The 15,148-nt window shown below is 38.9% G+C and overlaps 1 protein-coding gene across 5 annotated transcripts in view; it reads left to right on the top strand.

Moving 5' to 3' along the window:
* LOC127021523 (6-phosphofructo-2-kinase/fructose-2,6-bisphosphatase 4) overlaps positions 1 to 15,148 on the top strand; it is a 99,555-nt gene that overhangs the window by 69,728 nt on the left and 14,679 nt on the right. For all 5 annotated transcript variants that reach the window (XM_050904638.1, XM_050904642.1, XM_050904641.1 and 2 more), the window contains exons 2-10: positions 2,011 to 2,127; positions 6,436 to 6,532; positions 8,993 to 9,059; positions 10,267 to 10,341; positions 11,228 to 11,284; positions 11,609 to 11,730; positions 13,395 to 13,602; positions 14,182 to 14,328; positions 14,935 to 15,039. In XM_050904638.1, the coding sequence (XP_050760595.1) occupies positions 2,011 to 2,127; positions 6,436 to 6,532; positions 8,993 to 9,059; positions 10,267 to 10,341; positions 11,228 to 11,284; positions 11,609 to 11,730; positions 13,395 to 13,602; positions 14,182 to 14,328; positions 14,935 to 15,039 (995 nt within the window). The remainder of the gene's footprint in view (positions 1 to 2,010; positions 2,128 to 6,435; positions 6,533 to 8,992; positions 9,060 to 10,266; positions 10,342 to 11,227; positions 11,285 to 11,608; positions 11,731 to 13,394; positions 13,603 to 14,181; positions 14,329 to 14,934; positions 15,040 to 15,148) is intronic.

Raw genomic sequence — 15,148 nt, 5'->3', positions numbered from 1 at the left:
AATGGAGTTTTGCTCCAGTATAGGTTTATCATTACATTAGCAAAAGACAAATGTTCTGTGAGAAGGCTAAATTTGTATGGCTCACCCCAGGAGAAGACGGAGGGAAAAAAAAAAGATGATCTAGGCATAATGTTAGTCGGTAAATTCTGTCCAGAATGGGTAGAAAAGCCTGTTTCAGTTAGCACAGTTCCTGCAGAGCAGGTGGACCTGAGGCTGTGTACAGAGCCTTTCCATACAGATCCTGGTTTGTCTTTTACAACTCTGATTTCACTGCTTATACTGGAAAATTGTTTAAAACTTGAGCTAGACATTTCAGGTGAAGAATGTTTCAAACTGACTTTGAAGAACAAAGTCTTAAAATTTCTAGGGGCTCAGGTATTTCTCTCATCTCAATATTTTATTTTATTGTCCTTAAAACTAGAAGCAAAGCTGTTAAGCTTAGTAAGCACTGTACTCTTTGCACTTCATAGACTTTGTTTCCCGAGAGCCTTCCTTCCTCCTCTTGGAGAGGGGGTTCACAGGCCTGAATTTACGACACAGAGGAAGAGGGACAAGAAAACATTTTCCTCCTTGTTTATAGACTTCTGCACAGAGGAACCTACTCTGAGGGCTTTTATCAGTGTCCTTCCGGAGACATGGACATGTTTGGATGGATCTGTTTTGGTTTGCATTCAGTTCCCTGTAACTTTCATTACATGGAGTAGTAGGCTGTTTCATGGATTTTAGGTTAGGTATGGTTTTGCCTCCTCTCTCTCATGAAAAGTGGTGTATTTTTAATGGGTTTGGGTTTTGGTTTTTTTTCCTTTTCAATGTGTGTTTTAAGAAATTGCATCTGTCTTTGCTAATGTGTTCGTTCTTTTTCGATGGGTTTACTATGTGGAGTAGCTGTGCCAGATTCGTGCAAGTGACTTTGTGGGGTGGGACTTTGTCAATCCAAGGTTTGGGAATCTCAGGCAATCACAGTGCTTTGTATAACGGTTTAGGTATGCCTTATGGCATAACACTGCGATTTAGTCTTTTGGAGTGAATTGACTCCTCCTCTATCAAGACACTGAGAAAACTGATGCACACGTGGATTGTATAGAAATTAATTCGCTTTGAAATAGGGGATGGAGGGAGCCGGTGGTATCTTTGTGCCACTTTAACATCATCTTTCTTTTTAGGCGGTTCCTTGTAGCTGTGATAGATTCATGAAAGGTATCCATAGTTTTGTGCCATTAAAATGTTCAGAAACTTGTCATTTGAAAGGAAATGCCTCAAGGTTTTCAGTTTATACATGTAACTCCTTTAACTTCCTACAGTGATTTTTTTTTTTAATTAAACAATCTGCCTTTGATTAAGAGTATTTCTGTATGTATATCTGTATATCAGATTATTGTACTTGATTGCATAGAATACTTGTGCTTTATTCCTAGTAACCATCGAAGAACAGTCAAAATGAGCTCTGTTTCGAGAGATTTTTGTGTTAATAATATTTAAAGGAGAAATAATAAATAGTGAGTACCCTGTCATACTATAATGTGTTAAGCGGCATCTGTCATGCTTGTTTCGCTCAAAACCAAGAAAAGATTGAGCAATGTTGAGGTCTTGTCTTAAAGATTTAAAAATTATCTAAAAACTGTGCACACCTTGCTGTTTCCTTTCAATGCGAGCACTGAACTGAGGTACATAGGGGCGTAAGATGTCAGTGTCCTTTTTTTGGTATTGGTTTTGTATGTCTTAAAACATGCAAATACATAGATTTCTTGTCTTCTGCCTGTATGCAACTCACATGTCCAGCATTGCACTACCACTGACTTGCCCTTCCAAAATTCAGCACAGTATAAAAAACCTGGTTAGGTCCACTGTACTCCTGAAGAAACCCCCTGAAATAGTGAGACACAGTGCATGAGCTGCTTGAACAGTCACTTCCTCAGAGAGCACATGAGTTGTAATTTTCCACCGCAATATAAGCCTTTGCTTTGTGGGAACGTTAATGGTAAATCCTAGTTTTCCGTTTTTCTGTTTCAGTATGTATGACCAATTGCCCTACTCTGATTGTCATGGTGGGTCTTCCAGCAAGAGGAAAAACCTACATCTCAAAGAAGCTGACGCGCTATTTAAATTGGATTGGAGTGCCTACAAAAGGTGATGGATTTACTTTTGTTTACATCAGAAGGACAAGGCAGATGTTAGGTTTTTTATAAACCTAATTCCCAGTAATTTTGTTGCCAAGTTTGACTACTTAAAATCCTGCTTTGTTAACTTATTTTTAAGCAATAGCATACACAGGCTCTCTGTTCCATTTAGATGTTAATTAATCAAATTCTGGTGACTGTTCATTTGCGTCCTTGTTCTGCCAGGTGCCTAAATCAACTTTTTGCCCTTGTCCCTTAATACTTTGGTTCTTCAGCTGTCCTTCCTGCCCCCGCCCCCCCCTTCCTTTATGTGGTTGAAAAGGAATCATGTTTACAAGCGGACCAGCAGTCAGCACTTCTGGGCTGCATCAAAAGAAGTGTGACCAGCAGGTCAAGGGAGGTGATTCTTCCCTTCTACTCCGCTCTCGTGAGACCCCAGCTGGAGTACTGCGTCCAGCTCTGGGGCCCCCAACATCAGAAGGACATGGACCTGTTGGAGCGAGTCCAGAGGAGGGCCACGAAGATGATCAGAGGGCTGGAGCAGCTCTCCTATGATGACAGGCTGAGAGAGTTGGGGTTCAGCCTGGAGAAGAGAAGGCTCTGGGGAGACCTTATAGCAGCCTTCCAGTACCTAAAGGGGGCATACAAGAAAGCTGGAGAGGGACTTTTTATGAGGGCATATAGTGATAGGACAAGCGGTAATGGCTTTAAACTGAAAGAGGGTAGATTTAGATTAGATGTAAGGAAGTTCTTCACTGTGACAGTGGTGAGGCACTGGAACAGGTTGCCCAGAGAGGTTGTGAATGCCCCATCCCTGGAGGTGTTCAAGGCCAAGTTGGATGGGACTTTGAGCAACATGGTCTAGTGGAAGGTGTCCCTGCCCATGGCAGGGGGGTTGGAACTAGATGATCTTAAGGGCCCCTTCCAACCCAAACCATTCTATGATTCTATGAAAGTTCTGACTTCTCAGTCTTCTCTGCTCTGTGAACTTTGTGCAACGTGTAATTCTCTGTGTAACTCTTTGTTTAACTGCATTTGTGGAATGAGTTACAGCTCTTTATCTGAATATTAAGAGCCCAAGAAACTGAAGTAGCCACTTGTTACCACTCTCTTAAGGACTTTATATGTGTATTTTGAGTGGGAAATGATGGCTCAGATTGGCTATGCCAAGGACCTGGCTGTCCTACCTCATTCCCAAGCTCCTGTGGTATCTTGTGGGCCCAGATCAACAAGTAAACAAGACCTAAGTCCATTTGAGGTTCTGAGCAGCCTCTCCCCTGCTCTCTCCTCTCTCTCCGTAGAAGAAAAAGACCGTTTAAGCGTTCTGTGATTCTGTGTCTGGTGCAGTAATGGTAGCTTTATAGTTATGACTAGTAAATCATTTAAATAACATTAAACGAATGAGATCATAAAGTGCAGACTTTTGGCTGGATATTCAGAGATTTATTTCCTGGTAGCTCTAAGAAGTCAAGATGAAGAGTTCTGGCCTATATTTAAACTGCCTTTCGATTCTAGGGTATAGCTTTTTGAGTTGACGTTTTCTTAAGCTCTTAGAAACTTGTCTAATATGCTTCATTTAGATGAGACATTGTGGAGGATACGTTATATTGTTTGAGTATGAGAGTTTCCAGGATTTAAATTATCACTTGAGTTCTGACTGTTTTCACACAGTATAACCCTTTTGATGAGCAGTATCAGATATTTAGGGACTTCAGTTTTATCAATTAGGCTGAAACGGAATAACAATCTAAATGGGTTAGCCTATATCCAAGCTGATAAAATGTAAGTGATATAACTATGCTTGTGTGTTAGATACACATCTAACGTACATTTATGTAGATATGTTATGTATATATGTCATTGTGTTGAGCATGTTACTATGTGAACTTTGAAAAGCAAAAAATACAGTATTGGAGAACAAACAAGATACTGTCCACACCTGGCTCATGCTTGGTTGAATATATCCCAGTTACAGTAAAATAGGTAGGGGTGGTCTGCTTCAGTTATAGGAAAAGTTCCATGGGCTACTGTGAGCAGCACATCAGAAAATATATGCACTTGTGCTTAATAAAAAATAGTTAGAGCGTTGCTGCCTAATTTTACAAGAATATACATGAAGTTACCATATGAGCTTCCATCCTAGGTTGCTGGTTATGGTTTGTCTTTGGTAGAAGGGGTGACTTGGGATTTTCTTGGAAAACCGTGGACACTTCCTGTTGTTTGTGTCATCAATGATGCAATTTTACTGAAGCTGAAATCAATTTAAAATACCTCACTGACTGAGGGAATAGATGACATGTTGCCTAATGCTTCCAGTTGATTGGGACTGAATCGATACATGATAAGTATCGAGTAGCCCTAACATCTGGTACCCTTTGGCTCTTAATGTCTTAAAATTAGTGTGAGCTTAATATATTAAGTGTGCTTATTCTCTGAGACAGATGGTTAAAATTATGAGGTTATGTAAACCAGAGAAAAGATAAATGCCATCTTTTCATGTAACATACATTAAGCAAGCTGGAGAGTTCAAGAACAGAAGGTGGAGGTAAATAGCCCCGAGTTGATGTTAGTTGAATCATTTCAGCCATCAGTTCTGTGTTTTCTTTTACTCCTTCCAAAATCCTCTGTTGTTTAGAATGTGAAATGGTTAAAAATACAAAGGACTTTTGTCTGGGCTTTTTGAGGGAAATGAGGTCAGTTAGATGCCTGAATAGAATTGTGTTGCAATGTGGTTTTTAGATACTAAACTTTGGGAAGCTTTTTTGAATAGTTCTGGCTGTGTGGTGGTTGTGATACCAGTTAGCTTTGTGAAACTTTTCCACAGGGGTGGATGCTAATAATAAAGGCTAAAGATCGTCCCACTAGATAGCACTTTTTCCTTTGCTGTGCATGACACTCTTGCAGTAACTATTCTTTCTTACGAAATTAATTATTTTTTATTTTTAAAGGGCTATTGCCTGGCAACACTGGCCCTCTGAACTTCTTGCATCTTCTATTTTTCTTACAAGGAACCACCTTTTCATGTAGCCAGTATGGCCGGTGCTTATTAAACCTGTCACAGAATAACCTGGATTGTGCTATAATCCGTGTCATACAGTTGACCACAAAAAAATTACATCAACATTGTTGAATTCAAACAAAACTTGACTTTTGGGGGGATAAACAATATTTATTTCTTTATCCTCTGCCCCCAATCCCAACAGCAATCTATATACAGCAGCTGGTGGTTGAGCTCTTTTATCCTATGTCTTTTTTTCTTAATTACAACTCAGCAATTGTGTCTATTACTTCTTTTCCTCTTTCCAGAAATGAAGTCTGGCAAGTAGTTATAGCTTGGCAGCTTCTCAAACAGAATACTTCAGTTTGATCTAATGTTAAAAAAAAATGCTTTGCAGTTCAGGAGAGAGAACCTGTAGGTCAGAAAGAAGTTAAACATCAATTGCACTTCAGAGACCTACTTTCAGAGCTGTTGAACAAAGTTAATTAGGGTACAGTGTCATTGTTTGCTGTGTGGCAAAACAGAACCGCCTTGCCCTAATCCCATATCCTATATTGTGACAGGTGTATGGCCATAGACCTTATGGACCTTTGCCCAGATAAGGAATAGTTTTCTTTGACCACTGTTAAGAGATCACAGTAAGATTATGTTCAGTACTTACGCTGATTTTTTTTTTAATGGTGGGGTTTTTTGGGGTTTTTTTTGTTTATTTGTTTGGTTTTTACAACTTAAGCATTTTTTTAAATAAATGGAACAGGGATTGTGAAATAGTATGTACTCATCCTTAAGGAATATAAATATTTGAGCAGAGTTCTGAAAAAATGTTTCCATAACTTGAATTTTAACTTTTGTTTATCAAAGGCAAGATTGGAACTCTTCCTTGCTTATAAGAGCTGAAAATTTTGGGAGGTGCTATCAGAGTACTGTTTAACTGCACATATACACGGAAGAAAAAGCTAGATTATTACTAGTCCTTTGTAGACTACTGAAATAGACTTCCAACCACCTGCGAAGGAGGAAAAGAGTTTCTTTTTGTTGTTCAGGCAAACTGGCAGACAGAGGCACAGCAATATGGCCGAGTGACTCCATTGAAGCTGCCTACAGCCCAAATGTTCTTTTGCCATTTCCATGATTTGTTGTTGTCTTTGTATTTAAAAACAAAGACACACCCCAGAACACAAGAAGTAGTATGACATGTTGACTTCGTACATGCTAAATTATTTTGTCCTTGCAGGTAGTTTGGTTTCAAAGCTGTCATAACTTTTGTCCTTTTTATGTGAATATTGTTAGTTCCCACTAATACTGGTTTCTTCTTGGCAGAATTTAATGTTGGTCAGTATCGTCGAGATCTGGTGAAAAAGTATAAATCTTTTGAATTCTTCCTGCCTGACAATGAAGAAGGCTTGAAAATCAGGAAGTAAGTTTTGAATGTGTTTGGCTACACAATGCTAATTGTATTAAAATGGTACCCTGTGTAATTTGCTCTTAGAGGCTGCTTTAAGTTGCATTTTTGTATGCTCAAGACGACCCTTAAGAGACTGCAGTATGAAATGACAAGGAAAAGAAACTCTAGAGAAGGTGGAAAAGTGATTTGTTTAGGCTGCTTAAAATTTGGGTATTTTTTCTTAATTGCTTCATGTCAAGCATCAAAAATGCAGAGAAGGTAAATACTTGATTCCTTTTCACCTTTCAGTAGGCTGTGACTGCTGTTATTCCTGCAAATATTCCAGCATATTTTCACTCAAAACAAAGCAGTTTTAACAAATAGTTATTATTTTTCTTACCTTTTTGTAAGGCATCAGCTAATGGATGTGACTGTTTCTGTTGTCTAATTCCTAAAATCCCGTTTTAGAGCTTTTGTGGGATCATAAAGAAGGAAAAACCCTACATAACGGCTTTTCTTTTTGGTTTGCATACTGGCATTTGTCGCCTGGAGTACTTTTAACGTATTTGGCATTATCCGTTCAAATGAGCGGGAATGAAACACTGTAATTCTCTCCCTGAAATTGTCTTTTTGGCCACCGTGCAGGTGCTTCATGCAGTCAGTCAGTGCACTGCCTTGAAAATTGCCATGTTTTGCTAACGCTGTGCAAAGCAAGGTGAGCACCAGTGTGAACATCTGTGCCCAGATGAAGCACTTGAGACTCCCCTCTTGCCTGGAAAGAGGCTGTGCTTTAATGTAGAGGAAAGACCTTGAGAAGAAAGAGTAGATGAAGAGAAGGTCAGAGCAAGAGGGAGCTGCCTCTTTCTTATAGAAGACCAAATGGGAAGATCTTTTGATTTTCTTCACCGTTCATTGTCTTTTTTAGTATGTTCAGGAAAACATTTAAGAGTATGCAGTATGAAAGGAGAAGGAACAGAAATTTTAGAGGAATGGAAATGCGATTTGTTTAGGCTACTTAAAATACGGAGTATTTTGTTCTTAATTGCTTCAGCTCAAGCATCAAAAATGTCTGGACTTTTCCTGCTGTCTGGACTTTCTTTTGTGGCTGTGCCTCTGCTTGTCTTCTCTCTCTTCCCTTTCCCCTTCAGCAGCAGTTGAGTATTGCTGATGTCAAAGGAGAACAACTTGCATGAGAATCTCCTTATCCTTTGGGACCAAAGAGTAGATGTGAGGTGCATTAGCCTTGCAAGCCCCTACCTTTTGCTTAGAGGTAGAGCCAAACCTTTTAACGTGCCTCTGTGTCACCTATTAGACTAAATGGTGGGGAATATAACATGAAATGGGCTGTGTGAGCTAATCTGCCTAGTTAGCAATGAGTAAAGAGGGTTTATATTTATTTAGTGATGACTTGACTGATGAATCTCAGTTCCTGACATCTGTTAACCATGCTAATGTGGAAATACTGTCAGGATTGAAAAGCTTTCATTTTTCTTTTAAGATAAAGCTGTGCATGCAGAATATGGTAAATGTAAGAGAAGAGTTATGTGTTTCAGTCTGGAAGTCAAAATAGAGTAGTAATGCATAGAAAGGCTGTTGAAATGGACAGGTTTTTATGTTGGTACTGCAAAAAGACTGTACTTACTGGAAATAAAAGGGGCTTTGTTCTACTAATGAGTAAACCGTGTATGATGTTAATGTTGCCCTCCATTATTATTTATGTGTTAGAAATCATAATGGACTTCGAAGATGATAGTAATGCTGGGGAAATAGGAAAGTTGCAAATGAATTTATTCTTGTCTGGATTTAACACAAGTGTAAAGCATGTAGGGGTGGGTTTTTTTGGTGTTTGTGTCCTCAGCGGTCTCCAGTACTAATTACATTGGGTTGGTGACCACAATGGGGTGTTATTTTCACCTCTGTCCCTAATACTTGGTGCTAACTTGTTTTACTCTCTGTTTTACCAGATTTTTTTTACATAAGCGATTTTTACACAATAGTCCAAAAGAGAAGTAGATTACTGAAAAATAGTTGTCTATCCACTTTAACTTAGGGCCACAAGATACAAGCCTTAAGTTGATTTATTTTTTCCCTCTTTGAGAATCAAATTAAGAAGCAAATATCTATGAATAGGTACTTGGGAAAAGAATACAGTTGCAGGGATGATTCAGTGATGTCACTTTAGATCAGGGAAGGTTTATCCTGGTCAGCAAAGTTGATGGGTATTCTGTGGTGATGTATAGTTGTATCAGTTGCACAGAGGAGCACTGGACTGGTCTTTTTTTAGGCAGATGGCCATGACCATGTTTCCTTAGTATAGCTTGGTTGACCTCTGTTGGTTTTTCCCATGTTTGGGGGAGGGAGGGGGGCTGATTAAAAAATACGTGGTTTTGGGAGAGGTTATTTAACATTTAGGACGTTTTGATCACAGTGCACAAGTGCATTAATAAAATGACTTTAACTAGCATTTGAGTTTTACTCTCTTTCATTTTTAAGACAGTGTGCCTTAGCAGCGCTGAATGACGTCCGACAGTACCTCAGTGAAGAAAATGGGCACGTGGCTGTAAGTTTCTTGTTGAAGACACATTGTTGAGCTGCTTCCCTACAAAACAGTGTGTGTCTGCTGGATAATACGCAGCCTGAGTAGTTCCAATACCTCTTGAGTATATCAGATTTTTTTTCTTTGGGAGTTGTATGTTAGATCTGCCTTGTTGCTGCAGTGAAAGGAGCACTTAAGGTCAGGGTGATGATGCCATATTGAGCAACCACCTTTCTGATTTGAGGGGTTGACTGAGGAGAGGGGTAACACTAAGAAAAATGTCCCCCTTCTCTCCACATTATATAACGTACTGTTAAACACATCTGTTGTTTTGGTTGCACTTGTGTTCCTATTTGATAGTCCAGTGTTTCAAGTGAAAGGTGAAGACTTACTGAGCAAAAAGCATCCTGGGTATTGCTTGGCAGTTGTCTTACTGACATGAGAAATCTCTGAAGAGAGCAGGAGAAACTCAAAGTAAATTGCTGCATATCTGAGTATTTAATAATGGGATGCAAAACATCAACTGTTCAACTACTGACATTGTGTATTCACATTAATTTGCATAACATTATTTTTCTTAAGACTACTTATACAACTCTGGTGTTTTCATTAACTAATCAGGGAAAACCATTAACTGTAATTAAAGTTCTGCTGGGGACATGAGGTAAACTTTATACTTTGGCAAACTTTGTGCTTTGGTAAAACACTGGTGTGTTCAGAGCTAAATGTAAGTGCTTAGAAAAATGGCTGCATATATCTTGTGATTCATGGGCAGGATTTACAAGTCTTGCAGATCTTCTGACCTTTAAAAGTTTTACACTTGCATTTTGAATAGCATATTGATTGCAGCATCTTTTTTTGTGTAGTACAAGTTCACTAAAAAACTATGCATTAGTATTTAATGCTGATATGGGCCAGGAGGAAGATTCTGTCCTGTATTATGTGTTAGACTTAAATTGTGGTTGCTTCTTCCAAATACAGTGTTCTGCTAGTACCACTTTCAAAATATTACTCTTTTGTAGTATTTAGAAAATCATGTGTGTTAAGTAGGAATGTCTTTTGTTTTTCTGTTGAGCATGTTGAGATGGTGGGGTAGAGGGAAGGGGAAGTGTTTTCAGTGCTTTCCTTCACATGGAGGGACTTTGAATCCTTATTTTTGTTGTTACTAACACAGTGCTTTTCACAGGCTATGATGCTTTTTTAATTCCCTCCCCCCCATAATTATTCCTAGGTCTTTGATGCTACAAACACAACTCGAGAACGTAGAGAAACTATTTACAAATTTGGTGAAGAAAATGGATATAAGGTGAGTCAAAAGCAAAGGAGTTCTGAGCTAATGCCTGGACAAGTAAGGCAGTGATAGTTTTGCCCTTATCTGTACTGCAAGTTAAGAAGTGCACTAGCATAAGCCACATCCTTCCTAGATGTTTAGTCAATAGTGCATTTTGTGTTCTCAAGCATTGTTTGAGATTAAAAGTCACCCAATCCTCATTTTTCTCGTCTTTAATGTTTGTACTGTTTGGAGCTAGTCTCTTTTATGCTGTGGCTTCAATTCTGTCATCCTGGACCTGTAGTTCTGAGTGTACTGTCAGCAAGAACTATTTAAAATATGGTTCTTAGTGCAGTTCAGACTTTTGCTGCAGAAACACATAGGGAATTCTGTGTTAGTTCCGTACCAACCAAAAACTTTCTGTGGCTTTCTGCCTTTTGCATTTGGCTGTTCTCCAGTAATCTTTCATTTCCTCTAAACTTGCATCTCCATAAAACTTTGAGACAGCAAAACACAAACTTCTTTTTAAGTGAGGCTACTCCACTAGTTGAAAGGCTTCTAAATTATTATTTCAGAAGCATTAGTTACTGTTTGTGTGGCTGAACTTGGCATCCTCTACATTTATTTCTTCCTCTTGCATCCTAAATTTTTCTCACTGCAAAATTTTTCCACTTATAAGCATTGTTGGGGAAGAGAGTATAGAGCGTGATGCTTCAGGGAATGGTAAGCCAACAATTTCTGATGAGAGGGTCTGGAGAAACCTTCTGAGTAATGGAGGGAAGTTTAACGCATGGCTCTGTTAAAAAGGGGTTAGCGTGCGGGTGGGCAACATGCTGCTTGTGTGCGTTAGTCTCCAGAGGCGTTTTAATGCATCTTCCTTCTTCCTTCCTTCTGTATACGTGACTTCTCGTTTGGACTGAAGACTTTTTTTGTTGAGTCAGTATGTGTAGATCCAGAGGTCATTGCTGCAAACATTGTGGTGAGTATAAGAAAGTTTGCTTTAACGGCTTTAGTCAAGAGATTTAAAGTAGCCCAGTATTTTTAGAAGTATTATAAGAACTTCCAATAGCAAAAAACATTAGCTCCCATTAATGGAACACTTTTAGTTTATTTTCCTGTCCATGTGTATACTAACTCAGAAGCTTAATTCTATGAAGAATAGCTCTTTTTGGTTTACATATATTTTAATTAACTGCCAGAAAATAAGTTTTTGTGTTGTGTTCTCCCCCTTCCTATTTCTTTAAACTTCCATTAAAAAGGGAAAGAAACGTACATACTATTCTCCTGTTCTTATTTTAAACAGCAAGTGAAGCTGGGTAGTCCTGACTATGTTGATTGTAGTAATGATGAAGCAACAGAAGACTTCATGAAAAGAATAGAGTGCTACAAGAACTCGTATGAGACATTAGATGAAACTCTTGACAAGTAAGTGATGAAACAATACTGTAATCACAACTGGGTTATTTTAAGATGTTTCCTTGGGGGATGGAGCATCCCGTATTGGGGATTAGGGCTTTCTAGTCATGTTTTTTTAATGGCTTGAGCTCTCTTTCCTTTGGCAAATTAGAGAGAGTTGGCTCTGGAGGTGTAGCCTGGAAACTTGCTTCCTTGAGGAAAATTGGCTAACGAGTCTGCTCTGGGACAATACTCTTTTTGATTTTCCCACTTGGAGAATGGTATGATTCTTCTGGGATAGAACCAGCATTTAGAAATTATTCCAGACTTGCTGTAGTGGTTGGTTGTTGTTTGGTTTTTTAGTATGTAGAGGAGACCTGAGTGATTTGTAAGCATAACTTCATTTATTGACATGGCTAGTATGAATTTTGAACACATCAGTCTTAAAAATGTGACTTCTAAATTTATTTATTTGTGCTTGCAAATTATCCTGCAGATGCAGGGCTGTGAGAAACTTTCTTAGCTAGATGATTTGCCCTCATGCCAAAGCATTCATCTGTTTTTCATTCACTTTCAACACTTGAAAGTAAGGTAGGGATGAACCATGTGTGGAGGAGCCCTGTTTCTCTTGCTACAGTCCAGGATTTTGGTGTGGGATTTTGAGCTGCACTCGTACCAGGTGCTCCTGGGTTGTTTCAGGACCAGTGCTATAGAGAAGGCGGAGCTGCATTTTAATGTAATTGAGTGTAAGCAGTGTGAAGCTGGTTCAGTCAGATCAGTTCATGCATTTAATTTCTGTGATGGACCTAATGGTTGTGCCTGGGTGAAATAGGAACGATTAACTCCGAAGAACGCTATCAGAGATGAGGTGATGATGCTTGCTTCTCATCACCTCCGTTTGGTTTTATTATAAGTTTTTTTGTTTTATTGCGGTGTGATGTCACAAATGCATTGCTAGAAACCAATAGTGGTTATTTTCAGCTTATTAGTCTTTTGTCCTCCTTTAAACTAGATGCTACTCTGAAATTATAGCTCAGATGAGAAAGGATGAGCAGTGAAAATTGAAATTGTAACCTATCTGATGCTGAGAGAAGGTAGTGGTGGGGTAAATTACAGTACTGTTAACAAGTAGTTGTTGATAGAGTGGTTGAGGAAATGTCTTGCTTCAGGCTAGTCCCTGGTCCTTCTGATGCTGTAGTTTTTCTGCAAGGGTTAATTGAGATGGGTAAATAGTGACTGTGCCTTTTGGCCCCTGGGTGCAATCAGACAAATACTTGCTGCGGGGGAAGTGTTTGTAACCTGGAGAAAAATATGTAGTATCGTAAAAAACCTGGGTATCTTACTGAAGCTACCGCAGTTGAATGACTCCACTGAATCTTCCTTTCAGTGGGAGGACTGTATTTTTCCAAGAGTAGGATCTAGATTTGGGAGACAAAGTACAAGTAAAGGGAACAGAAAAGAAAGTGATGCGAGCAGCTTACATGTGAAAGGAGTAGAGTTCATCCTATACCTTTGGAGTATTGCGTTGTTTCTTAGGACTAATGCATATTCCATGGGTAATTGAGGGTTTGTTTATTGCTTTGGCTTGTTGCCCCTTTGTTTTATAATGAGAGAGAGGGTGGGAAGATTGTGGTACATGCTAATAGAAACTGTGGAATCTTATGGGGCTTTTTTTGTTTGTTTGTTCGTGAAAGGGATCTTTCTTATATTAAAATTATGGATGTCGGAAGGAGTTACCTTGTGAACAGAGTAATGGATCACATCCAGAGCCGAATTGTCTACTACCTCATGAATATCCATGTGACTCCTCGGTCAATCTACCTCTGTCGACATGGAGAAAGTGAACTCAATCTGAAAGGGAGAATAGGAGGAGATCCTGGACTGTCTGTCAGGGGGAAAGAAGTACGTACCTCCTGAACAAGTGTGACTGGGTTTTGTGTGTGTCTATGCATGTGTGCAGTTTGTGCTGTGTAATTACAGCTTTGTTCTTGTACACCCTTTTCCTCTTAACATGTTTCAGAAGGATTTTTTTAGTTGCGTATGTGGGTAGTGGAAACTGGACGGACGCACTTTGTGTGTTGTGATTTGGTATGTGCTCTTTTATCTGTCATTCTGTTGGTTGAAATTCCTTTTTATCCTACAGCACAAAGCAGTTGTCAAGAGGGCTTTATTTTTTAACTGTATTTTTGTAAAATCCTGACTTGTTGTATAATTGGGAAGGTTCACAAATTAAAGCTGAAAGGAAAATTCCTGGAGGTAAAGATAGGGACTGCAGAAGGCTTGTATCTTCCTTGTACTCCTTTCCTTCCCTCTCCTGTCCCCCTTGGCTTAACAGAACACGTTGTATTTCTTCACAAAAACTTTGACAGAGCCTTTTGGAAAAGTTACAATGAGTTTACAGAGGCTAGAGCCTGTGTGTTCCAAACTGAACAGTGTGTTGGCTCTGAGCCCTCATCCAGTGTCTCATGGTTTTTCTTTCAGTTTGCCAAAAGCTTGGCACAATTTATTAATGAGCAAAATATCAAAGATCTGAAAGTTTGGACCAGCCAGATGAAAAGGACAATTCAGACTGCTGAAGCCTTGGGAGTGCCTTATGAGCAGTGGAAGGTTTTGAATGAGATAGATGCAGTAAGTTCTTCTTTTCTAAATGTCTAATAAGTTGCTTTGTTTGCTAGGGATGAAGGAAGTACTTAATTTTGTAATGGTATGCCTTTTATGGGATAGAAAGTCATTTAAGCTGGTTCTAGAGGCTGGGAAAATTGTCATTAATTCCTGTTAACAATGCTAAACGTTTTATTAAATTTTGCCATAATTAATTTAGTCTTGGTTTGTCTTTCCCAGTAAAACATTCCCCTGTAGAAGCCACGATGCTATGAAATTTTTGGTAGGTGAGGGTTGGGAAGAAATTTTTGGTAGGTGGGGGTTGCTAGTTGGCACTTTCCAACTGCACCTCTAAGATACACAAGCAGGTGCAATAGATAAAATGTGACCTTGCTCAGTGACCTTGCTTGCCCATATATGTAACTTCACTTATATAGGGATTTAATGATTCCTTCTAACCACATCTGAGCCCAGCTGAGTCCTGTTCATCATGTGTGACAATTTTGTCTTTAAGTGTCAGAGTAACAAAATATAATTGTTAAAGGTTATTTACATACGGTTTTGTTTAAGAGTGATATCTGCTTTTTGCACTGCTGGAAATACAGGCTTTTTAATTATTTTTATTACCTATAGGGAGTGTGTGAAGAAATGACATATGAAGAAATACAGGAAAATTATCCGCTTGAATTTGCACTGAGAGACCAAGACAAATACAGATACAGATACCCTAAAGGAGAGGTATGCTATTTTTTGTCTCTTAAGGTGAAGGGCTTCCTTGTCTTCTTGAACGCATGCATGCCAGCTTTAGGAAGGAAAAAATAAATTTTTAAATTAATAAAAAGGTTGT

This window comes from Gymnogyps californianus, chromosome 13, assembly GCF_018139145.2.
Source record: "Gymnogyps californianus isolate 813 chromosome 13, ASM1813914v2, whole genome shotgun sequence".
NCBI lineage: Eukaryota > Metazoa > Chordata > Aves > Accipitriformes > Cathartidae > Gymnogyps > Gymnogyps californianus.
The sequence above is the reverse complement of the archived record's forward strand: the minus strand, read 5'-3'. Positions and strand labels throughout refer to the sequence as shown.